The following is a 27,382-nucleotide window of genomic DNA, read 5'->3' as shown; positions in this document are numbered from 1 at the left end:
AAAAAAAATATGCCAAAACTCTGATGACGTTATATTTCTTCTGGCGGAAGGCGAGAGGCAAATCAAGTGGTTTTCTTCCGATCCGTTACTATTCCCATGATTGAAACATCGAATAAGGATATAAAGAATTTTTTAATAATTTTCAAAGAAATATGAAGATTTAACTGCATTAAAAATCAAAATACGGAGAGAGAGAGAGAGAGAGAGAGAGAGAGAGAGAGAGAGAGAGAGAGAGAGAGAGAGAGAGAGAGAGAGAGAGAGAGAGAGAATTTAAACTTGCAATGAAATCTACGGATGTTTACGAACATGTTTGGACTTCCGTCAATTTGTGTTCGTATCTCCAGATGTTCGTATCTTGGGGAGCGTCTGTATATACATACATATATATATATACATATATTTATATATACTGTATATACATATATATATATATACATATATACACATATATTTATATATATATATATATATATACACATATATATATATATATATATATATATATATATATATATATATATATATATATATATACATATACATATATATAAATATCTATATATATACATATATACATATCTATATATATACATATATACATATCTATATATATACATATATACATATCTATATATATACATATATACATATCTATATATATATACATATATATATATATATATATATATATATATATATATATATGTATGTATGTATGTATGTATATATATATATATATATAATATATATATATATATATATATATATATATACATATATATATATATATATATATATATATATATATATATACATATATACATATATATATATATATATATATATATACACACATATATATATATATATATATATATATATATATATATATACATATATACATATATACACACATATATACATATATACACACATATATACACACATATATATATATATATATATATATACAGTAATACCTTTAGATACAAGTGTCTCAACATACGAGAAATTTGATACGAGGAAAATTGAGGAAATTTTTGTCCTGAGATACAAGGCGGTTCACTATGCAGCCGCCAGGTGGCCGAGTGTGCGAGTTGCTTCTCAGCAGGACAGCATTGCTCGGACTTTCCAGTCGGATCTCCGTCACGTAAAGTTATCTCTGAGCATCGGCCGTAGTGTTTGCTTTTTTTATGTGTTTTTTGCGTTAATCAGTGCAGAATTAAGTGAATAAGCAATGAGTCTAAAGCAAGCGAGTGCAAACAAGGGTAGTGAAAAGAAAAAGTGTATGATGAAAATAGAGATAAAGCATGAAATAATCGAAAAACATGAGAGTGGTGTAAGAGTGACGGAGCTGGCTCGCCAATATGAGAGGAGTACAACAACAATATGTACCATCCTCAAGCAAAAGGATGCTATAAAGAGCACAAAGCCTTCCAAAGGAGTAACCATCCTTTCCAAGCTGCACAGTGATATCCATGACGAGATGGAGGGGCTTCTTTTAATATGGATAAAGAAGAAACAGTTGGCGGGAGATAGCGTGACCGAGACTATCATCTGTGAAAAGGCCAGCAGGATCTACGATGACTTGAAAGGGAAGCAAGCAGCCGAGAGAGGGGAAACTTTGATGCCAGCGGAAACCTTCAGAGCCAGTCGTGGCTGGTTAAATAACTTCAAAAAACCGACTGGGATACACTCGGTTGTGAGGCATGGGGAAGCAGCATGTTCCGACTCGAAAGCCGAGGTGGACTTCGTCAAAACCTTTGTCTCGGTTATCGCACAACAAGGCTAGATCCCCCAACAAGTGTTCAACTACGATGAAACTGGCCTTTTCTGGAAGATGCCCAGGAGGACCTTCATCATGGCAGAGGAGAAGAGACTACCGGGACATAAACCAATGAAACACCAATGACTCTAGGGTCAAGCGACTGCTGGTGTACCACTCAGAAAACCCACGTGCTTTCAAGAGCCAAAGGATCTTGAAAGAAAAACTGCAAGTGATGTGGCGCGCTAATTCTTGGGTTACACAGCATTTCTTCACAGAATGGGTTAATCTGTGTTTTGGTCCGGCAGTCAAAAAATATTTGGCCGAGAAAAACCTGCCAGTGAAATGTCCCCTGGTCCTCGACAATGACCCTGGTCTCGAAGAGGAGATTCTTGATGAATACAGAATCATCAAGGTCTTTTATCTCCCGCCCAACACCACGCCACTCTTCCAGCCCAAGGACCAACAAGTAATTTCCAACCTTAAAAAACTGTACAAGAAGCATTTGATCAAGATATGCTTCAATATCACAACACTAATCTCACCCGGAAGGAACATTTCAATATCGTCCATTGCTTAAAAATTATTGACTATGCATGGCAGGGTGTCACACGAAGAACTCTTAATTCAGTATGGAAGGAATTGTGGCCAGATTCCGTTGCTAAGAGGGACTGTGAAGGGTTCGATACGCCAGACCCTAATGACCCCGAACCTATTGTGGTGGATGAAATAGTCTCTCTTGAAAAGTCCATGGGGCTGGAGGTAGATGAGGCAGACGTGAACAACCTTGTTGAGGAGCATCAGGAAGAGCTCACGACACAGGAATTGAGCTCCAGGAGATGCAACATATGGAGGTGTTGCAGGATCTCAGTAGTGAGGAGGTGGAAGACGAGGGCCGCCTTTCTACGACGGAAATCAAAGACATGTTAGTGAAGTGGTAAGAGTTTTCTAATTTTATGGAAAAGAGGCACCCGGACAAGCTGATGTGTAGTCGTGCGTTAGCCTTTTGTGGCACTTGCGTACGTCATTTTCACAACATTTTGAAGGGGAGACAAACACAAACATCCCTAGATAGGTTCCTTTTAAAAAGACCAGCAAAAAGTGTAGGTGAAAGAGTCAAAAAGAGCTAAGTCAGAAGATGAAGTAAAGTAAGAAAAAATGAAAATGAAAACAAAATTAGAATTAAGTTTAGTGTACAGTAACGTAAGATTAACATTTATTTTCAAATGTGTGTACAGTAAGCTAATTTCATTCAAGTTGAATTTATTTTAGTTATATTACGTAGTGTTACAAAAGTGTAGCGTACCAAACGTGTTGCCATCAAGTCTCTCTCCTCCCCTTTCTCTTTCCCTCCTCCTCAGCACACACCACCGTTAGCCGCTACCGTCTGTCTCGAATATAAGAACTCCATAATGATGTTACATTTTACTGAGGATCACAACCAGTATATAGGTATTTGTTATTTTGTGAGTGTAGGTTGTGAATTAGAACAATTAAAAACTATGTTTTTCCACTGTAATATACTTTTTTGATGTTTTTCAGAGGGTGGGAACGGATTAATTTTTTTTACTTATTTTACATGGGAAAACCTGATCTGAGATACGAGCAAATTGTCACACGAGCTTAGTCCTGGAACGCATAAAGCTCGTATGTCAAGGTATTACTCTGTGTGTGTGTGTGTGTGTGTATATATAATATATAATATATAATATATATATATATATATATATATATATATATATATATATATATATATATATTTATTAGGTAGGGGAGCAAGCGATCGAGGAGGCAAGCCCTCCGGAAACCAGAGGCAATGAGATGCTTCCAGTAGGAGGAAGACTCCGACTCCTCCGGGATCGTTGGACCTTCGATCCCTGGGCCCACAGCATAATCAAGAACGGATTTATGGAGCTGGAAGACAGCTCCACCAACATTTCCTCAGTTCTTCCAACACTCCACCCCCTTTCTGGAAGAATACGTACGAGAGTTCTTGAGCAAACGGGTGATAAAGAGGGCAAAGTCCATCAAATTCCAAGGAAGGCTGTTTTGTGTTCCCAAGAAGGACTCAGACAAACTCAGAGTCATTCTGGATTTGTCTCCTCTCAACAAGTTTATCGAGAACAAGTTCAAGATGTTAACCCTTCAACACATAAGGGCCCTATTGCCCAAAAGGGCATACACAGTCTCCTTAGACATGGCGGATGCCTATTGGCATATTCCGATGAATCGCCAGATCTCATCCTACCTAGGATTCAGGCTACAAAAAAGAAAGTACGTTTTCAAAGCCATGCCCTTCGGGCTAAACATAGCCACAAGGATCTTTACGAAGCTTGCAGAAGCAGTCGTTCAACAACTACGCCTACAAGGTGTCCAGGTGGTGTCATACCTGGACGATTGACTGGTGTGGGCAGCATCGGAAGCGGAATGCTTGCAAGCATCCAAGAAGGTGATCCAGTTCCTGGAACATCTAGGATTCAAAAGCAACACCAAAAAGTCTCGATTATCTCCAGCTCAGAAGTTCCAATGGCTAGGCATACATTGGGACTTACAGTCACATCACCTCTCCATTCCATTAAAGAGGAGAGAGATAGCGGGATCTGTCAAGTCTCCTAAGATCCAGTTGGATTTCAAGATGTCAACAGGAGAGAGTGCTGGGCTCCCTCCAGTTTGCTTCAGTGACAGACCCAGTGCTAAGAGCACAGCTAAAAGATGCATCAGGAGTCTGGAGAAGATACGCATCAAACGCTCGAAGAGATCTAAAAAGACCACTACCGATTCGGCTACGATCACTTCTCAAGCCATGGTCGGAGGCCGGAAAGTTCAAGAGGTCAATACCTCTACAGCCGCTTCCACCCTCAGTTGTCATCCGTATGGACGCATCATTGGAAGGATGGGGGCGTCACTCCCATCAGCGCACAACTCAAGGAACTTGGTCCTCTCTGTTTAGGACTTTTCACATCAACATTTTGGAGGCCATGGCAGTCTTTCTCACATTGAAGAAATTGTCGCCTCGTCCTTCAGTCTACACAAGACTGATTCTGGACAGCGCCGTGGTGGTAAGATATTTGAATCGTCAAGGCTCAAGATCGCCTCAACTCAACCAAGTGATGTTGGCGGAAAAGAAGAGATGGCACTTATCACCAGTTAACCTTCAAGGGTTCCGCAATGTGACAGCGGACGCTCTATCCAGGATAGCTCCGATAGAGTCAGAAATGGTCCCTAGATGCAGAATCATTCTCCTTCATCTTGCATCAAATCCCAGAACTGCAGATAGACCTCTTTGCAACGAGCGACAACAAGAAACTTCCTCGATACATGGCTCCGTACGAGGACCCTCGAGCGGAAGCAGTGGACGCCATGTCCTTGGACTGGGACAAATGGACCAGGATTTACCTGTTCCCTCCACCCAACCTGCTGTTGAAGGTCCTCAACAAGCTGAGATCTTTTCAGGGAACAGCATCCCTAATGGCTCCCAAGTGGCCCTGGAGCAACTGGTTCCCCTTGATTCTGGAATTACAGCCGAGGCTGATTCCACTGCTAGACCCAGTTCTGTCTCAACAAGTTCAGAAGTCGATTGTCTTCGCTTCATTACAGAAAACCGGAGACCTTCATCTCGTGATTTTCTCTCCCTAACAGTAAAGAAAACGTTCAGGATCTCGAAAGAAAGTATTGACTTCTTGGAGGAATATTGGTCAAAATCTACCAAAAGGCAATACGAGTCATCTTGGAAGAAATGGGTGGCTTTATGGACAAAGTTTAGCAGCCAACACGATAACTACGTGTAAATCTGCCTTGACAAAACCTCTACTGTATGCCTTCCAGATAGACTTGTCTAATGAAATTTTTAATAAAAGCCCTAAAGCCTGTGCCAGACTCAGACCCGCTGCACCTCCAAGGCCCATCTCGTGGTCTCTTGATGAGGTGCTACATTTTGCCTCAGGTTTGGACAATGAGGCTTGCTCTTTGAAAGATTTGACTCAAAGTTATTTTGTTTGCTCTAGCCACAGGGGCCAGAGTTAGTGAAATATTGGCCTTGTCTAGGGAAGAAGGCCATATCCAGTTTGATGAAATGGGTGAGCTAAACCTCTTTCCCGACCCAACGTTTCTTGCCAAGAATGAGCTACCCACTAGGAGGTGGGGTCCCTGGAGAATCTGCCCTCCGAAGGAAGATGTCTCGCTGTGTCCAGTGGAGAGTCTAAAGGTCTATCTTCACAGAACTTCAGACTTCAGGGGAGGACAGCTCTTTAAAGGAGAAACATCGGGTTCAAACCTATCACTAAAACAACTAAGGGCGAAGAACACCTACTTTATTCGCAGAGCGGATCCTGACAGTACACCCGCAGGTCATGATCCTAGGAAGATTGCTTCTTCGTTAAATTTCTTCCAGCTTATGGACTTTGAGAGTCTTCGCTCGTTTACTGGATGGAAGTCATCCAGGGTGTTCTTTAAACACTATGCGAAGTAAGTGCAGGAGTTAAAGAGTTTCTTGGTAGCGGCAGGTAGTGTGCTAAAACCTGTCGCTTAATGCTGCGAGGAACAGTGAATTATGTGGGACTGTAATTCTAAAGTGTGCATGTTGGCACCTTATAGTGCAACATGGTAGTGAAATGTCATCAATGTGACATTATGGACTGTTCCAATATACTATGGTGATGTAACATAGACTGAACACTAGTGCCATGTGTTTCTTACTCAAGTGTAAATAGATAGATTCTCAGAAAGACATTAAAATTTCTAAAACAAAATTTTCATGTGAGGTGGCAAAGTTTTATTTTTCAGATACAACAAACATTTCTGATTTATTTTATCTTGTCTATGTTATTGAAATGATTTTCATCTGCAATTTTTACATTGATGTAAACATACAGTATGCTGAACTTTATTTATTGCTTGACAATAAATGATTGATGGTTTTTGTGCGTCTCATTTCGCTCTAAAAGTTTCTAATAAAGCCTATATGAGAGCATTTATTTAAACCCTTTATTCTGCATGAAGAAATTGAACAAAAGTAATAACTTTGTTCCTACATTTATACAAACCTTTCTAGCTAGATATAGCTTGTTCAAATACTAGATACAAACTTTGGCTAATGACATACAGTGAGACCTGCATGTCTCTTTTGAATGCTAGGTGGGTTACATAAAATATGCAACTTCGAGACTTTTTCCGAGTCTAGTTTGACTCTTCCCTGTAGGGGGCAGGAAGCACTAACATAGTATATGATTAGCAGAAATGACATATAACGGTAATGTCATAGGTCTCTTAGGTCTAAAGGATCATGGAAAGATTGTCTTGAGGTCGAAAGGCACAACTGGGGAATCCACGATACATTAATGCTCTGGTAAACTTCCATCGGGACGACATGGCCTGACCCAAAAAAACGGATTTTGGGCGAAGCGAAAAATCTATTTTAGGTGAGATAGCCATGTCGTCCTGATGGACCCGCCCTCCTTTCTATGAAAGGCCTTGGCAGGCTCCCTCCCGATATTACTGTATCTAAAAGTACCGGCCTAATGCTACAAAGGAATAAAGATGACTGACGATTTTGGCGCCATCTGAGTACTCAAACAGTAATGGAGGAGGAAAATTTTGAAACGGCTCTTTTCTTTTGCCACTTTTCCCCCTTGAAGCGTAAACGCTATGCGGGGTGCAGATTGTTATGTGGCGTGTCAAAAATATGTCCCCTGATATGCGATATCCTAAAAGGAAACTTTAAGGATATTCGCGCCAGAAGCTAGAATTCTGGAGACCTTTAGTTAAATTCTCTGGGAATATCACTGTAGTCAAATATACCCTAGGAAACTACTGAAAGCAACCTTCCATAAGGACGACATGGCTATCTCACCCAAAAATAGATTTTTTGCTTCGCTCAAAATCCGTTCTTTAAATTTGTATGAATTTTAAAATTTTAGGTGTGATTCTCAATAGCAAATTTACTTTTGAGAAACACATTAGGTCTGTGTCTTCTTCAATTGCACAAAAAATTGGCTTATTGAGAAAGTCTTTTAAGATTTTCGGTGATCAGTCTATTCTGAAGAAGTGTTTTAATTCTTTCATTCTACCTTGTTTTGAGTATTGTTCTCCTGTCTGGTCTTCAGCTGCTGATTCTCATCTTATTTGTTGGACAGAAACTTACGGTCTATTAAATTTCTTATTCCTGATGTAGATATTAATCTTTGGCACCGTCGTTCAATTAGTTCATTATGCATGTTGCAAAAATTTTTCATAACTCTGATCATCCTTTACATTCAGATCTCCCTGGACAATTCTATCCTGTTCGTAATACTAGGCAGGCAGATAATTCTAATAGCCAAGCCTTCTCCATCATGAGGCTCAATACTACACAGTATTCTAGAAGTTTTATTCCAGCTCTGACTAAGTTGTGGAATGATCTTCCTAATCGGGTAGTTGAATCAGTAGAACTTCAAAAGTTTAAAGTTGGAGCAAATGTTTTTATGTTGACCAGGCTGACATGAGTCTTTTTATAGTTTATATATGACATATCTGTTTTTGACATTGTTAGCAGTTCATATAGGACATATCTGTTTTGACGTTGTTACTGTTTTAGAATGATTTATTGTTAACTTGTTCCCATCATTTATTTAATTCCTTATTTCCTTTCCTCACTGGGCTATTTTTCAACTATTGGAGCCCTTGGGCTTATAGCATCTAGCTTTTCCAACTAGGATTGTAGCTTAGCTAGTAATAATAATAATAATAATACTCCATCTGTGGATATCTGTTACCTAACTCATTTTCCTCCCCCAAATGGGAAGGTTCGACTGTAGTGATAGAAAATAGGATATGCAGCCCAGACCAGAATGATATATTGAAGCAGAACACTTTATCTCTTGGTAGGCTATGCAAGAATAGCCAAAGCTTGAAAAATTTTACAATTCAAAATATGACAAATTCATAGGTAATTTGTATTTTTCCTAACTATACAAACCTTAGCTATTTAATATGGGTAATTACATTCGGCGTAGCTGAAATGAGGAGCCATTAGAATTTTAACGAGGGGGGTAGGGAGGGTAGCTTGCTACCCCCCCACCCCTTACACACACCTGTGCTGAGCTCACTTTGCTTAGAGGTAGGACTTCATGGGGGATAGGGCTGGCGGGCAAGTTTGATTAAATAGCTAAGGTTTGTATAGTTAGGAAAAATACAAATTACCTATGAATGTCATTTGTTCCGTAACTGAAATATAAACCACGCTATTTAATATAGGTGACTCACCCCTTAGGAAGGGTGGTAAGTCCCGGCCAGTACTGGCTTTAGGCTTTGCCTGGGGACTCAGTATCCAAGTGTGTCAGCACTCAACGATAAGGAGTACCTGCACCTCGTTAGTACCTTGCTGCGCAAGGGCTGCGGCCTACGTAAGCTGTGTGTGAAGGTTTGAAGAGTGACTCGTCCTAGGAAGTTGACCTGTAGTCCTTTAGATGGAAACTTTAGGCTAGGACTCTCCCAATACCACCTCGTCAGGGTATGGGGATGTGACAGTATTAGCTTAATACTAGGAACACAAGGAGACATGGTTTACCTGTAGTGGTTCGAGGTCAGCTGTGCAGAGAACCCAGGATGCTGCTTTCCCCAAGAGAGGGGAGGATGAAGAAAATAAGGGCCAGACAAACCTTTTCCTTCATGCAGACTAAAACTGGGTAACAATGCCCTCAACCTTCTGCTACTTGTCCATTAAGGAGCCTGAGGTTTAAACCAGCTGTTGTGCAGCCACCACAGGGCCGACAGAGAATGTATCGAGCCTCCTGTTGGTCACGTCTTGCAGGTAGTGGGCTGTGAAGGTCGTCTGACGCTTCCACACCCCCGCTTGTAGAACCTGCGTCACTGAGAAGTTCTTTTTGAAGACCAGGGACGTAGCTACGCCCTTGACATCATGTGGTCTAGGGCGACGTGACAGAGGAGGGTCAGGATTCAGGGACAGATGGATTACCCTACGAATCCATGCTGAGATAGTATTCTTGGTAACCCTCCTCTTTGTTCTCCCAGTGCTCACAAACAATGCCTGCACTTGGGGACGAACTGCAGCCGTTCTTTTGAGATATAGCCTCAGACTCCTTACTGGGCACAGTAGGAGATGGTCTGGGTCATCTGTTACAGAACGAAGACTCAAAATCTGGAAAGAGTCGAACCGAGGGTCTGGCACTCCCGAGTTCTGAGTCATAGCAACAAACTCAGGGACAAATCTGAACGTTACCTCCCCCCATCCCCTTGAATGGGCGATGTCATACGAGAGACCATGAAGTTCACCGACTCGCTTGGCCGAGGCCAAAGCTAGTAGGAACACCGTCTTCCAAGTTAGGTGGCGATCTGAAGCCTGGCGTAATGGTTCATAGGGAGGTCTCTTCATAGACCTGAGAACTCAAACCATGTTCCATGGAGGAGGTCTCACTTCCGACTGAGGGCAGGTAAGCTCATAACTTCATATGAGTAGGGAAAGTTCCAGCGAAGAAATGTCCACTCCTTTGAGCCTAAAGGCTAGACTTAAGGCTGAGCGATAGCCTTTCACTGCCGAGACTGAAAGGCGCATTTCTTCTCCCAAATACACGAACAACTCCGCTATTGCTGGAATAGTGGCATCGAGTGGTGAGATACCCCTTCCACGACACCAACCACAGATAACTCATCACTTTGCCTGGTAGACCCCTGCGGATGACCTTCGCAGGTGTCGTACAGACATCCTGTTCGCAACCTGTTGCGAAAATCTTCTCTCTGCGAGGAGATGCTGGATAGTCTCCAGGCGTGAAGTCGAAGCGAAGCTACGGCTTTGTAAAAGATGTTAGCGTGTGGTTGTTTGAGTATCTCGTGTCGGGGAGGGAGTGCTCTCGGAAGTTCCGTTAGGAGTTGCAGAAGGTCTGGAAACCATTCCGTGTGATGCCATAGCAGAGCTATAAGGGTCATCGATAGATTGACCGATATTCTGGTCTTGTTGAGTACCCTCCTCATCAGACAGAATGGGGGAAAGGCGATACGTTGATGTTGTCCCACCGTTGTTGGAAGGCATCTTGCCAGAGTGCCTTGGGATCCGGGACTGGGGAGCAGTACAGCGGGAGCTTGAAGTTCAGCGCTGTAGCGAACAGACCCACAGTCGGGGAACCCCACAAAGTCAGGACTTTGTTGGCTACTAGATGATCCAAAGACCACTCGGTACTCACTATCTGAGAAGCTCTGCTCAGATTGTCGGCAAGCACATTACTCTTGATTGGAATGAAACGTGCCAATAGTGGGATCGAGTGGACTTTGGTCCATCTCAGTATTTCTACTGCGAGATGGGATAGCTACTCTGAAAAGGTACCTCCCTGCTTGTTGATGTAAGCCACTACTGTGGTGTTGTCGCTCACCACCACCACAGAGTGACCCGACAGGTAACGTTGGAACTGTTGAAGGGCTAGGAATACGGCCTCCATTTCTAGCAGATTTATATGGAGGCACTTTTCTGATTCTGACCACAGGCCTGAGGTCCTGTGGTGCAGAACGTGGGCCCCCCACCCTTTCTTTGAGGCGTCCGAAAACAGCATCAAATCCGGGGGGAGGATGAGAAGATCCACTCCCCTTCGTAGGTTCTCGACTGTCACCCATCACTGAAGATCCGTCCATTCCGCAGGACCCATAGGGATCATGATGTCCTGGGAATCGTGACCTTGATTCCACCGGGACTTGAGTCGCCATTGCAGAGATCTCATTCTGAGGCGACCGTTGGGAACTAGACGGGCCAGGGATGAGAGGTGACCGAGGAGACGTAACCACGACTGGGCTGGGAGCTCTTCTCGTCTGAGAAAAGGACTCGCGACCCTCCTCAGCCTTGCTATCCTGTCGTCTGATGGGAAGGCTTTGTGGAGATTAATGTCCATGATCATGCCTAGATATACCAGTTTTTGAGTAGGAAGCAGAGAAGACTTCTCAAGATTTACCATGATCCCCAGATCTTGGCAAAGTCCCAGAAGTTTGTCTCGAATGTCGAAGAAGGGTTGACTCCGAGTCTGCTAGGATCAGCCAGTCGTCCAGATAACGGAGGAGACGGATGCCGATCCTGTGTGCCCACGACGATATTAGGGTGAACACTCTGGTGAAAACCTGAGGTGCTGTGGAGAGGCCGAAACACAGCACCTTGAACTGGTAGATCTTATTGTCTAGGCTGAATCTTAAGTACTTCCTTGAAGACGGATGGACTGGGATCTGGAAGTACGCATCCTTCAGGTCCAGTGTACACATGAAGTCTTGTGGTCTCACTGCAAGTCTGACTGTGTCTGCCGTCTCCATACTGAACGGGGTCTGCTTGAAAAACCTGTTCAGAGCTTAGAGGTCGATGACTGGTCTCCAGCCTCCAGACGCCTTCTTTACAAGAAAGAGTCGACTGAAGAAGCCTGGGGACCCGTCGCCGACCTCTTCGAGAGCGCCCTTCTTCGACATGGTCTCGACTTCTGCCCGAAGGGCTTGCCCCCTTGCCGATCCCATGGCAAGGGAGCTCAACGACACTGGATTCGCTGTCAGGGGAGGCAGAGATGTTGTGAACGGGACGCGATAACCTTGACTGATTAAGGAAATCGTCCAGGAATCGGCTCCAAGTTACTGCCACCTGTTTGCGCAACTTTGTAGGCATCCCCCCACTGGTGGACATGCAGGGGGACTGCCAATCCTAGCGTTTGCGACCTCGGCCGCTCCCCCTAAGATTCTTATCTCCCCTGGAGGACTTTTTGCCTTTCTTGTCCTCAACAGGAAAGTGCTTCGACACTTGTCTTCGCTGCAGCTGCCGGTTTCGTGGTCTTGGTAGGACGTGGTTGCTGGGTTGCTGGAGGTTTATAGGGCTTTGATGTTAAAGCCCTATGTAGGAGAGAGTCCTGGTTGGACTTCCTCCACCTCTCAGCCGCCTGCTCCACGTCCTTAGGCTCAAACAAATTCTTCCCCAAGATGGAAGAATGTCTGAGCCTGCTGATCTTGGTGCTGGGGACCTTCTGGTGGAATCTCTCAGACACCGCATCTCGACGTTTCAAGATGGTATTAGCCCACAAGTTCGAGACTTGGTGGGCTAGAAAATCGATGGTACGAGTGCCTGAAAGTAGAAAGGTCTCCATGGCCTTCCTGGTACTCTCTTTGGACAAGTCCTCAGATCGTAACAGGATGCCCAGAGATCCTAGCCAGATGTCCAGCCACGAAGTTGCCTGCATGGCACACTTTGCCACCTTCTCCTGGCTAAGGATCTCCGTAGCCGAGAACGACACTTGCCGGTTGGAGTCTCTCTCTAGAGGGACTCCCCTGGTAAGCTCTTCCAAAGAGTGGTGTAAGAGAAGAGCTAAACAAGTCTCCTCCATGATGTCAAAGTACCTCCTCCTCTGGACACGAGGAGTTTGTTACCGGCGCTGGATCGGCTGGAGGAGGCAAGCTCGGAGAGCTGGCCTTCGACCTTATCTCTGGCACTCTTAACCCCTTGGGACCAGGGCAAGGCCGCACTGGCCTTAAGTACCGAAGACTTGGTCCAAGACCATGTCCTTGCCCTCACGATGGGGAATCTCTGGATCTGCGAACCCATTGAGATTCCTCATAAGGGTCAGAACCTGCCAGAACGCATGCACTGACTTCTGTAGCTCTCCTCCTGAAGGGCTGGCAGCGAAGTCTCCTGTCCCCAAAGGCTCTTCTTGGGGGGACTCGTGGACGTTCTCCGAGGGCTTGGCTGGCTCTGGTCTAATCCTCGAGGACGACTTCGGTAAAGTCTTGGAGTCCTTTGACTCCCTCCTGGGAGGGATGCAGGACTCCAACAGTGATGGTGGGAGGCTCTTCTCCACCCCTACCCGAGAAGACTTCTCTGCGCGAGGTGGGGTTTCCCTCATTGGTGCGATGGGGGAACGCCTCACCTCACGTGACTCCGCTGAGGACGGGAAATCTTCGTCCGAAGGGGAGGGAGAGAAAGTCTGGGGGGGGAGGAGGCCTTCCTCAAAGACTTCCGAAGAGTCAGCTTTGCCCTTAGAGAAGTTACCACGTCAGCTACTCCTCTCTCTCTCTTAAGGGGAGTCGAAGTTGCCACTGATTTGTGGCCCAGCTCAGAGAGAACAAGCTTAAAAGCCTGCATGACCGCTCTGACAGGGGACCCAAACCAGGGCTGCCGAGTATTTCCCTCTGGAGGGAAGGGGATCGTTCGATCATTAGGAGTTACCAAAGTAGGGTTTGCCTGAAAGGAAGAAGAAGAAGAATTAAAGTCCCTGGACCTATCCGGAGTTCTCCCTCCCTCCGGCGAGAGCGCTGTTCTGCGCTTGCAAGGGAGAGAACGCGATGAAAGTGACCTGACCGCGCGTGGGATTGCGCGGGCGATGGCGGGCGGGCGATGGCGGGCTGGCGGGCGAGCGATGGCGGGCTGGCGGGCGAGCGATGGCGGGCTGGCGGGCGAGCGATGGCGGGCGGGCGGGCGAGCGAGCGATGGCGGGCGGGCGAGCGATGGCTTGCGGGCGAGCGATGGCGCGCGGGCGAACGATGGCGCGCGGGCGAACGATGGCGCGCGGGCGAACGATGGCGCGCGGGCGAACGATGGCGCGCGGGCGAACGATGGCGCGCGGGCAAACGATGGCGCGCGGGCAAACGATGGCGCGCGGGCGAAACGATGGCGCGCGGGCAAACGATGGCGCGCGTTCCGGTAATTGCAGAGGGCGAGCAGCAGGCTGGATGAGCGCTCGCGCGCGAAGGCTATTGTTCGCTCGCAGGATCCCGAAGAGCCCTTAAGGGCGATAACGTTGGGCGCGCTCAGGATATATCCCTTGCGCGCGGGCGCGCATGAGGGCGCACATCTGGAAAAATAGTTGGCCGCGCAGGGCGTGCGTGGGCGCGGGTAGGACACTGCGCGCGACGGCGCGCGGGTGAAGGATGGCAAACAGGCGGGGTCCGATGACGCGTTGGAGAGCGCTGGCGAGCAGGGGAAGAGGTTATCTTCCCCTTTGCTCCCAGATCAGAAGATCGTGGGTGTGCAGGAGATCGTTGGCGCGCAGGCGAGCGCTGCAGCGTAGGAGAGCGCTGGCTCGCAGGAGAACGTGGGCGCGCAGTGGCGCGCTATAACAGGAACTACAGCAGCTGGAAAACGCTTGCGCGCAGGGGATTTCTGGCGCGTAAGAGACTTAAGACACATTGTGTGAAAGTCCCTTGTGCCCCGAAAGGACCGTTGCCTGTTTAAAAACAGGGTGAGTAGGTGCCCACAGCGCATCAGTGGCCAGGAACGGCGACGGCAGGTCAGCAGGTCTGGTGGGTGGAAGGTCGGCGTGTCCTTTGCAAGGACGACCTTCCACCGAAGGAGATCGCGAACGATCTCCGGAGAGGTCCAGGGATGTAACTGGTAGAGTCGGCGAACGACGGCGAGGTTCCTAAGCGGCGGACTGCGGCGATGATGAACCAATGAGACGCCTCCTAACACCCTTGTGAGGTGAAGGAAGGCCTCTACAGCAAAGAGGAAGGCGGGCTTTACGCCTTATACGCCCTCTGGGGGCCATGGGGTCAGCGGGCTGACTATCGGCAGTCCTCTGAAGAGGAGTCTCTGTGAGTGAACTCCCCCGAGGGAGAGAATCACCGGCAGGAGAGACCGTTGGACTTAGTTCCTCCCTCGAAAGATGTTCGGAGGGGGGAACTAAGCCTTCAGCTACATCAGCAACATCAGGAGCAGAGGTTTGATACAACTCATCGGAAGCCTCTGCCACAACAACGTCGACGATAGACAGAGGATCAACCTCTGCTAAAGTCGGCGATTGTTTGACAGCTGCCCCCAACCTGATCATGTCAAACAAGGCTTCGGGCGAACCCTCAAGCCCCAAGGAAGCCCAAAGCTGTAACAAATCGTTATTAGACACATTTACATTTATATTTATATTTAAATTTAAATCCTCCCCTGGGGGAGGAGGAGGAGCTGCCTCGCTATAGGAGGCAACTCCCTCTCCCAAACCCCGAGATCGGTCAACAGAACTGCGGCCTATGCTACCACTCGACAGTTTCTCGAAAGAAACCGATCGAGTGGGAGCTTCGGAGGAGGTTTGGGGCACGGAAGAAGAGCCCTTGGGATTTTCTCCTTTCCAAGAAATCTTCGAAGGAGATATATCCCGCCTGGACTCCTCCTTCCGGCGCCGGGAAAACCTCTCCCACTGGGAGGTAGACCACTCCCTGCACTCACCACATACATTACTCTTATCACACCATTGGCCCCTACAGTAGGGACACAAGGTGTGGGGGTCCGTTTCGACTGCCGAAATATAGGTACCCCAAGGGCGGTCAGGTAAACCAGGACACTTACGCATCGCAGAGGCCAACTTCACACACACACTGTCAAAGAAAAAGCAAACAAAATATTAGTAATGGCTGTCAGAGAAGGCGAGGGTGACAGCGGACATGTCCGACTACCACCCGAGCCGAGAGCAAAGTGAGCTCAGCACAGGTGTGTGTGAGGGGGGGGGGGGGGTAGCAAGCTACCCTCCCTACTCCCCGCTAACTAGCGGTGGGGTAGTAAACCCTCGTTAAAATTCTAATGGCTCGTCATTTCAGCTACGCCGAAAGTAATTACCCATACTGTATTAAATAGCGTGGTTTGTATTTCAGTTACGGAACAAATAACAAATCAACATGATAAAACAAAAAGCAAATAAAGATGTTAATGTAGTTTAAGAGAAGTTCCACTAACAATTTTTTTTTAAATCTTACATAATTTACTATTCATCTCAATCTTTCTTGTAAAACAAGAATACAAACTATATTTATATGTCTTGCAAGTTGAAATAAATTATAGGCAACTATGGATATTGAGGGTTAAAGAAAAGCAACAGATGCACAGGACCTGAAGAAATAGTGAAGGAAGGGAAACTGAGTAAAATGAACTTTACTCTTGACAGAGTAAAACCAGAGATAAAATATTTTTCCAAGATACATGGGAAAATTCATTACCTCAAGGAGATTCAATGTTGCCCCTGTAACATAATGATGGGCCTCCAGTTATTTGTACATTAGGCAAATAACTTTATGGGAATAAAAAGAGTTGTAAGGAAATTATCCATTACCTGGGTTTTTTTCAGATCAAGAGTAAGTTGATTAACCTTTGATCGTTCTTGCTCTAACTGGGCAGAAAGATTTGAAACTTCTTGGGTTAATTCATCGCGAACCTTGGACATTTTGTCTAGTTCTACAACAAGTTCAGCCTTAGACTTCATTTCAGCTGAACATATAACCTGCAAAAATAACTATTCATTAACACAAATTCAGGAATAAATCCCACATTTCATGGTGTGGAAATACCAACATTTGAATACAATATACTGCAGATATATCATTACCTTGTACAGAACAATATTAACATATATCAACAATGTTAGATAGATGACAGAAGTGTAAAATTAAACACCTTACCTCACATAACTTTTTGTTTCTACTTTTGACTAGCTTTAGGTCATTTTTTAGACTATCCACTTCAAGTCTAAGAGCCTGAATTTCATAATCTTGTTTTTCCAACTGCTCTTCAAACTGGCTAACTAGAGCTTCTTTGCTATACTGAAATATAAAAAACCTTATAAGAAAAAGATAAAACTACCTTTCTTTCAGACTTGAATGTTTCAAATATAGTTGTTTACAAATCATGATTAAAACAATAAGGATGAAGATAGAGAGTCACAACCAACCATATCATTATTACAAGCCAATATGAAACCATTGTTGGAAAATGATACAAGCCCCAGAGCCCCACAAGGAAAGCAGCCCAGTGCAAAACAGAAAAGAAGTACACACTAAACTGTCAAAGGAAAATAATGCAAAATATATATATATATATAGTTATCTCAAGATTCGCGGGGGTTAAGGACCAGAACTCCCCGTGAATAGAGCAAAACCATGAATACTTAGAAAGCCAAAAATGCTTATAACTGCCTATTTTGTTACATAAAATGTGTATTAACATAAAAAATATCATCATAAACAATTTGGATATATTTAAGAATAGTTTCAAGACATTTTCCAGAAAAATATACCGAATGTGGCTCAAGAGCATCAATTAACAAACTACCATAACACAATAAGTACAGTACAATGCTGTACATATACAACATATACAGTACTGTGCCGTATGTACTGTATACTGTATACTTTATTAATGTTACCCTTACTATTGATAAGTACATTTTCTATCATGCATAAGAGAGAGAGAGAGAGAGAGAGAGAGAGAGAGAGAGAGAGAGAGAGAGAGAGAGAGAGAGAGAGAGAGAGAGAGAGAGAGTGATATGCCTTTGTTCATACAATACCTTACTATTCATAGTGGTTTTTATTTATTTAAAAATGATATTTTAATTATAAAATAAATTTTTGAATATACTTACCCGGTGAATATATAATAGCTGCAACTCTGTTGCTCGACAGACAAAAAACAGTAAAAACTCGCCAGCGATCGCTATACAGGTTGCGGGTGTGCCCACCAGCGCCAACTGTCGGCCAGATACCACTCTCGATGTAAACAAAGACTCAATTTCTTCTCATCCCACTGCGTCTCTATTGGGGAGGAAGGGAGGGTCGTTTAATTTATATATTCACCGGGTAAGTATATTCAAAAATTTATTTTATAATTAAAATATCATTTTTAAATATTTAACTTAGCCGGTGAATATATAATAGCTGATTCACACCCAAGGAGGTGGGTAGAGACCAGTTAAATATGTTTACATCGTATAAGCTAAGAGTTTTTTATTTCATTTTGACAGTTATCAATATAACAAAACCAAAATAAATAGGTACCTGGTAAGGAAGTCGACTTAGACGATTACTCTGCCTTGTAAGTACGTCTTCCTTACGGAGCCCAGCGATCCTCTTAGGATGCTGACAGACCCCCAGGAGCTGAAGTATCAAGGGCTGCAACCCATACAACAGGACCTCATCAAACCCCTAATCTGGGCGCTCTCAAGAAATGACTTTGACCACCCGCCAAATCAACCAGGATGCGAAAGGCTTCTTAGCCTTCCGGACAACTCATAAAAACAACATTAAAACATTTCAAGAGACAGATTAAAAGGATATGGAATTAGGGAATTGTAGTGGTTGAGCCCTCACCCACTACTGGTCCCAGTGTGTAGCAGTTCTCGTAAAGAGACTGGACATCTTTCAAGTAAAATGACGCGAACACTGACTTGCTTCTCCAATAGGTTGCGTCCATTATACTTTGCAGAGATCTATTTTGCTTAAAGGCCACGGAAGTTGCTACAGCTCTAACCTCGTGCGTCTTAACCTTAAGCAAAGATCGGTCTTCCTCACTCAGGTGTGAATGAGTTTCTCGTATTAACAATCTGATAAAGTATGACAAAGCATTCTTTGACATAGGCAAGGATGGTTTCTTAACCGAACACCATAAAGCTTCAGATTGGCCTCGTAAAGGTTTAGTACGAGCTAAGTAGAACTTAAGAGCTCTAACAGGGCATAAGACTCTTTCTAGTTCATTGCCTACGATCTCCGATAAGCTGGGAATATCGAAAGATTTAGGCCAAGGACGAGAAGGTAGCTCATTTTTGGCTAGAAAACCAAGTTGCAGAGAACAAGTAGCTTTTTCTGACGAAAATCCGATGTTCTTGCTGAAGGCATGAATCTCACTGACTCTTTTAGCCGAGGCTAAGCATACCAGGAAAAGAGTCTTAAGAGTGAGATCTTTCAGGGAGGCTGACTGTAAAGGCTCAAACCTGTCTGACATGAGGAATCTTAGGACCACGTCTAAATTCCACCCAGGAGTAGCCAAACGACGCTCCTTAGTGGTCTCGAAAGACTTAAGGAGGTCTTGCAGATCTTTATTGTTGGAAAGATCTAAGCCTCTATGCCGGAAGACCGATGCCAACATGCTTCTGTAGCCCTTGATAGTGGGAGCTGAAAGGGATCGTCCTTTTCTCAGGTATAAGAGAAAATCAGCTATTTGGGCTACAGAGGTACTGGTCGAGGATACAGAAACTGACTTGTACCAGTCTCGGAAGACTTCCCACTTCGATTGGTAGACTCTAATGGTAGACGCTCTCCTTGCTCTAGCAATCGCACTGGCTGCCTCCTTCGAAAAGCCTCTAGCTCTCGAGAGTCTTTCGATAGTCTGAAGGCAGTCAGACGAAGAGCGTGGAGGCTTTGGTGTACCTTCTTTACGTGTGGCTGACGTAGAAGGTCTATTCTTAGAGGAAGACTTCTGGGAACGTCTACTAACCATCGAAGTACCTCGGTGAACCATTCTCTCGCGGGCCAGAGGGGAGCAACTAACGTCAACCTTGTCCCTTCGTGAGAGGCGAACTTCTGCAGTACCCTGTTGACAATCTTGAATGGTGGGAATGCGTAAAGATCCAGATGTGACCAATCTAGGAGGAAGGCATCTATATGCATTGCTGCTGGGTCCGGGACTGGAGAGCAATAGATTGGAAGCCTCTTGGTCAGCGAGGTTGCAAAGAGATCTATGGTGGGTTGACCCCAAGTCGCCCAAAGTCTCTTGCACACATCCTTGTGGAGGGTCCATTCGGTTGGAATTACTTGACCTATCCGACTGAGACAATCTGCTAGGACGTTCAAGTCGCCCTGGATGAACCTCGTTACTAGGAAGATGCCTCGATCTTTTGACCAGATGAGCAGGTCCCTTGCGATCTCTTACAACGTCAGTGAGTGGGTACCTCCCTGTTTGGAGATGTACGCCAAGGCCGTGGTGTTGTCTGAGTTTACTTCCACCACTTTGCCTCGAAGGAGATACTCGAAGCTTCTCAAGGCCAGATGAACCGCCAAAAGCTCCTTGCAGTTGATATGCATGCTCCTCTGACTCGAGTTCCACAGACCTGAGCATTCCCGACCGTCCAGCGTCGCGCCCAAGTCCGATGCGTCCGAGAAGAGAACGTGGTTGGGTATCTGAACTGCCAGGGGAAGACCCTCTCTTAGGCTGATATTGTCCTTCCACCAAGTCAGACAAGACTTTATCTTTTCGGAAATCGGGATCGAGACCGCCTCTAGCGTCTTGTCCTTTTTCCAGTGAAAAGCCAGATGGAATTGAAGAGGACGGAGGTGTAGTCTTCCTAGTGATACAAATTGCTCCAGGGATGACAGCGTCCCTACCAGACTCATCCACAGCCTGACTGAGCAGCGTTCTTTCTTCAGCATCTTCTGGATGGAGAGCAGGGCTTGATCTATTCTGGGGGCCGACGGAAAAGCCCGAAAAGCTTGACTGTGAATCTCCATCCCTAAATACAGGATAGTTTGGGATGGGACCAGCTGCGACTTTTCCAAATGGACTAGGAGTCCCAATTCCTTGGTCAGATCTAGAGTCCAATTGAGATCCTTCAGACAGCGACGACTGGAAGAGGCTCTGAGAAGCCAGTCGTCCAAATAAAGGGAGGCTCGGATGTCCGATAAGTGGAGGAATTTCGCCACATTCCTCATCAGCCTCGTAAACACGAGAGGAGCTGTGCTTAGGCCAAAGCACAGGGCCCGAAACTGGTAAACCACATCTTCGAAGACGAATCTCAGAAAGGGTTGGGAGTCTGAGTGAATGGGGATGTGGAAGTAGGCGTCCCTTAGGTCTAGAGAGACCATCCAGTCTTCCTTTCTGACCGCTGCTAAGACTGACATTGTGGTCTCCATGGAAAACTTCGTCTTTGTGACAAAGACATTCAGAGCACTGACGTCTAGCACCGGTCTCCAACCTCCTGTCTTCTTTGATACTAGGAAGAGACGGTTGTAAAACCCCGGTGATTGAAGGTCTGAGACTTTGACCACCGCTCCCTTCTCTAGCAAAAGACACACTTCCAGTTTCAGGGCTTGTCTCTTTTCTTCCTCTCTGTACCTGGGAGAGAGATCGATGGGGGACGTCGCTAGAGGGGGTTTGCGTACAAAAGGGATTTTGTACCCCTCTCTGAGCAACCTCACAGAGTGTTGATCTGCGCCTCTCTTCTCCCAGGCTTGCCAGAAGTTCTTGAGTCTGGCTCCTACTGCTGTCTGAAGTTGCGGGCAGACAGACTCTGCCCTTAGAGGACTTGGATCCTTTCCTCTTCCTTCGCTTCCCTTCGGCACGAGCACCTCCCCTGCTGGAGGCTCTGCCACGAAAGGGCGGGATAAACCGAGACGCTGGAGTGTCTATCCTCGGTCTAGCAGACAATGTAAGCAAAGGGGGAGCTTTGCGAGCCGAGGACGCAACTAGATCGTGGGTGTCCTTCTGTACTAAAGACAAGGCAATTTCCTTACCCAAGACTTCAGGAAACAGGCACTTGGACAAGGGTGCAAAGAGTAGCTCAGATCTTTGGCATGGCGTCACTCCAGCAGACAGGAAGGAACATAGAGACTCTCGTTTCTTCAGGACTCCGGACGTGAATGAAGCGGCAAGTTCGTTGGACCCATCACGGACGGCCTTGTCCATGCAGGACATAATGAGTAAGGAAACATCCTTATCCGCAGAAGAGATTTTCCTACTCAGGGCTCCTAAACACCAGTCTAGGAAGTTAAAGACTTCGAAAGCCCTAGATATACCTTTAAGAAGGTGGTCCAGGTCCGATGGTGACCAACAAATCTTCGAGCGTCTCATGGCAAGGCGGCGGGGAGAGTCTACAAGACTTGAGAAGTCGCCCTGGGCAGAGGCAGGAACTCCCAAGCCGAGAACTTCTCCCGTGGCATACCAGACGCTCGATCTAGACGAGAGTTTAGATGGGGGGAAGGCAAATGCTGTCTTCCCTAAACTCTTCTTGGTCTCTAACCAATCGCCCAACAGCCGCAAAGCTCTCTTGGATGAGCGAGAGAGAACGAGTTTAGTAAAGGCAGGCACGGTAGCAGGAACGCCTAATACAAACTCCGACGGCGGCGAACGAGGAGCCACAGAAACAAAGTGGTCAGGGAACAACTCCTTAAACACAGCCATGACTTTTCTAAAGTCCAAGGATGGTTGAGCTGCCTTAGGCTCATCAAGTTCTGAAGGTTGATCCTCTTGTGGTTCAGCAACGTCCTCATCTGACAGTTCCTCATCCGATAACTGATGAGAAAACGGCAAAGGAGTGGGCAACGTTTGACTCGCCGGGAACTGTCAACAACCATAGGTGCGCGAGGACGCACAGCGTCCACCCGAGACTGTTTAGACCGTCTGGGTTGTGCAGTCAACACCATACCGGGTTGCGGAGGTTGACGCACCGCGTCAAAACAAGTCACCTCTGATGGCTGATGAACGTCCTGAACGTCAACAACCACCTCCGTGCGTTGCCTAACGTCAACGTGCGGCTGGAAACCCACACTGGGTCGCATCGGTGGAGGTACTACCCCAACTGGTTGATGCGAGAAAGCTACCTCAACGTCAACAGGACGCACAACAGACCGCTTGGATGGTTGTTGGCCAGAAGGTTCAGCGGCAACCTTCTCCGCATTGAAGTCCTCCATCAAGGACGCAAGCTTGGACTGCATGTCCTGCAGTAACACCCATTTAGGGTCTACGGAAGCAGGTGCGGCAACAGACGGGGTGAGCGACTGAGGCGGCACAACTTTGCCTCTCTTAGGCGGCGAGCAGTCATCCGATGACGGCAACAAGTCCGAACTGTCCCAGTGGCTACAACCGGGACGTTGGACTTGTCCTGAAGGGACCAACTTACGTTTCAAAGGTCTGGAGACCTTGGTCCAAGGTTTCTTACGAGAAACACCTTCGGACGACGAGGTAAAAATGGGCTCTCTCGTCTTACGTTGGTAGGGGCGATCTTGGGGAGATACGCCTGATACCATAGAGGGAACGTCTGTTCGCTGATCAAGGCCTCTCGAACCCATGAGTCGTACGACATTGCTTCTCCCCTGGGCTTGGGAGCTTGCAAGAGGTCCCGGACTAGGAGGACGACAGGCACGAACAGACGAACCCTCAAGCGCAACACTGTTCACAACACTTTGAGAAACACTAGGCACTTTAACACTTTCCGCCGCGGCACTTTGGCACTTTAGTTCCTTTACGTCCGCCATGAGTTGATTCCGGTCACTTGCTAGGGCCTCAACTCTCTCCCCCAAGGCATGGATAGCACGCATCATGTCTTGCATCGACGGTTCCTGAGTGCTAGGAGGGGGGTTAGGAACAACCACTACAGGGGAAGGATTAGGTTCAGGGGCATGTGGAGAGGAAAAATCTACCGACCTAGAAGAACTTCTCCTTACCCTATCTCTCTCTAGTCTGCGTGTATATTTCTCAAATTCGATAAAATCGAATTCCGAAAGGCCCACGCATTCCTCACACCGATCTTCCAATTGACAGGTTTTACCCCGACAATTGGAACAAACAGTGTGAGGGTCGAGAGAAGCCTTTGGAAGACGCCTATGACAGTCCCTAGCATTACATTTTCTGAACTTGGGAACTTGTGAAAGGTCAGCCATTTTGAATTAGTCAAGGGAAAATTCCAAAAAACGATCTAAGTCATCAACAATTAATCCGATCCAAAAAAGAGTTCAAGGATTTATTTGAAGAAAAACACCTGTACTGCGAAAGCTCAAACCAAATTAAAGTACTTCACCAAATATGTAGTGAAAAAAACTCCAGGTTCAACAGCGAGTAAAGTACGTCTTGTCGACACGTCGACAGAGAAGAAATTGAGTCTTTGTTTACATCGAGAGTGGTATCTGGCCGACAGTTGGCGCTGGTGGGCACACCCGCAACCTGTATAGCGATCGCTGGCGAGTTTTTACTGTTTTTTGTCTGTCGAGCAACAGAGTTGCAGCTATTATATATTCACCGGCTAAGTTAAATATTTAAAAATGTACATACTGATATAAAATTAATTTTATTTGATCACATCACTCAAAATACTTAGTTTGATAAAGAGAGAGAGAAAGAGAGAATATGTATGTGTGTGTGTGTGTGTGTGTCGTCTGAACAAATCAATAACAAAGTATTGTGTATACTATTTCTTGACTTATTCAAGACATCTACTATATATAATTAATTAATTAATAAAGTACTACATAAGCACCGATGTGTTATAATTTATCAGAATTTTCATATAATACATTTATAACTCATTACAGTATTAGTTCTCTCTTATTCAGTATGCCATAAAACTTCAAATCATTCATATTCTGTGTGCGCGCACGTGAGTATGTGTGTAATAAATGAAATCTTTGTTTCTTTGCTAAGTCTACTAAAGCTTTATAATCAAGCACCACAGAGCTAAAAACTATAAAATATCGTGCATCGTCAACATGAATGAAACTCCGGTTAACATTATGCGATTCAACTCGCAGGACAAGTAAGTAAAACATGAGCGAAGCATTTCAAATAAAACTATTGAAGTTAGTATTGTATGCTAATTAAAAAATGATAGATCAAGTAATAATCGTTTCTTTTAGTAAATATGAAATATCCTTCGGTAGGATGCCTTAATAATAAGGGAGTTATTTGATCCGAAAATTGAGGTTGGTGACAGACTATGCAAGGTTGATCAACTCATTTGAATATAATCAATGCATAAGATTATAATTTGCCGTTTTTAATTATAAATACGATACTAAAATGTGAATTACATGCATTATTATTGGTTACAGTAAGTGAAACACCAGGGAGAACAGGGAGAGAGAAGAACGAAACAATACGACAAAGGGAGCGATACATGTAGACACGAGACGGGGAGGCAGTAGCCAATCCGTGACGATGACAGTTCCTTCTTCTTGCACATCCCCTCCGCCAAATCTACACTAATTTAAATAGATTAGCGACATCAAGGAAATTGGGAAATGCAAGAATGAATGAGAAATAGGAATGATAATAGGTGGAATGAGGGATAAGAAAGGGGTTTAGAATGATTAATAAGATGAAAATGACAGATGAATTCTAAAATGAGATGAATGAAATCGCAAAATATAGAGAATCAAAAGAGTTGGAAAGATACGTTGTAGATGTGTGTGTGGGAGAGCAATGTAAATGTACTACGAAAGAGATTTGGGAAGGAATTGGGAAAAGGATTATACATACATACATACATATACCAAGGCACTTCCCCCAAGTCTGGGGGTAGCCGACATCAAACAAATGAAACAAAAAAGGGGATGTCTCCCCGCTATTTTTCTTCCATCCTGACAAGGGCCTCAACCGAGTTCGGCTGGTACTGCTAGGGTGCCACAGCCCACCCTCCCACACTATCCACCGCAGATGAACCTTCATAATGCTGAATCCCCTACTGCTGCTACCTCCGTGGTCATCCAAGGCACCGGATGAAACAGCAAGGCCTACCGGAACTGCGTCGCAATCGCTCGCCATTCATTCCTATTTCTGGCACGCTCTCTTGTCTCTCTCACATCTATCCTCCTATCACCCAGAGCTTCCTTCACTCCATCCATCCACCCAAACCTTGGCCTTCCTCTTGTACTTCTCCCATTAACTCTTGCATTCATCACCTTCTTTAGCAGACAGCCTTTTTCCATTCTCTCAACATGGCCAAACCACCTCAACACATTCATATCCACTCTAGCTGCTAACTCATTTCTTACACCCACTCTCAACCTCACTACTTCGTTCCTAACCCTATCTACTCGAGATACAACAGCCGTCCTTAGACACTACATCTCAAACACATTCAATTTCTGTCTCTCCGTCACTTTCATTCCCCACAATTCCGATCCATACATCACAGTTAGTACAATCACTTTCTCATACAGAACTCTCTTTACATTCATGCCCAACCCTCTATTTTTTACTACTCCCTTAACTGCCCCCAACACTTTGCATCCTTCATTCACTCTCTGACATACATCTGCTTCCACTCCACCATTTGCTGCAACAACAGACCCAAAGTACTTGAACTGATCCACCTCCTCAAGTAACTCTCCATTCAACGTGACATTCAACCTCGCACCACCTTCCCTTCTCGTACATCTCATAACCTTACTCTTACCCACATTAACTCTCAACTTCCTTCTCTCACACACCCTTCCAAACTCTGTCACTAATCGGCCAAGCTTCTCTTCCGCGTCTGCAACCAGTACAGTATCATCCGCAAACAACAACTGATTTACCTCCCATTCATAGTCATTCATTCTCGTCTACCAGTCTCAATCCTCGTCCAAACACTTGAGCATTCACCTCTCTCACCACTCCATCATCACACAAGTTAAACAATCACGGTGATATCACACATCCCTGTCTCAGTCCCACTCTCACCGGAAACCAATCGCTCACTTCATTTCCTATCCTAACACATGCTTTACTACCTTTGTAGAAACTTTTCACTGCTTGCAACAACTTTCCACCAACTCCATATAACCTCATCACATTCCACATTGCTTCCCTATCAACTCTTATCATACGCTTTCTCCAGATCCATAAACGCAACATACACATTCTTACCTTTTGCTAAATATTTCTTGCATATCTGCCTAACTGTAAAAATCTGATTCATACAACCCCTACCTCTTCTAAAACCACTCTGTACTTCTAAGATTGCATTCTCTGTTTTATCCTTAATCCTATTAATCAGTACTCTACCATACACTTTTCCAACTACACTCAACAAACTAATACCCCTTGAATTACAACACTCATGCACATCTCCCTTATCCTTGTATAGTGGTACAATACACGCACAAACCCAACCTACTGGTACCATTGACAACACAAAATCACAAATTTTAAGTAATTTGTATTTTTCCTAACAGTACTTA

General features: G+C 45.2%; 1 protein-coding gene across 2 annotated transcripts in view; it reads right to left on the bottom strand.

Annotated features, from left to right (window-relative positions):
• Positions 1–27,382, bottom strand: part of LOC137651712 (G kinase-anchoring protein 1-like) — a 161,718-nt gene that overhangs the window by 14,888 nt on the left and 119,448 nt on the right. For both annotated transcript variants that reach the window (XM_068384940.1, XM_068384933.1), the window contains 2 exons: positions 17,144–17,284; positions 16,798–16,965 (listed from right to left, as the gene is read on the bottom strand). In XM_068384940.1, coding sequence (XP_068241041.1) covers positions 16,798–16,965; positions 17,144–17,284 — 309 coding nt within the window. The remainder of the gene's footprint in view (positions 1–16,797; positions 16,966–17,143; positions 17,285–27,382) is intronic.

Source organism: Palaemon carinicauda, chromosome 1 (genome assembly GCF_036898095.1).
Source record: "Palaemon carinicauda isolate YSFRI2023 chromosome 1, ASM3689809v2, whole genome shotgun sequence".
NCBI lineage: Eukaryota > Metazoa > Arthropoda > Malacostraca > Decapoda > Palaemonidae > Palaemon > Palaemon carinicauda.
This window is presented reverse-complemented; position numbering and strand designations above follow the sequence as displayed.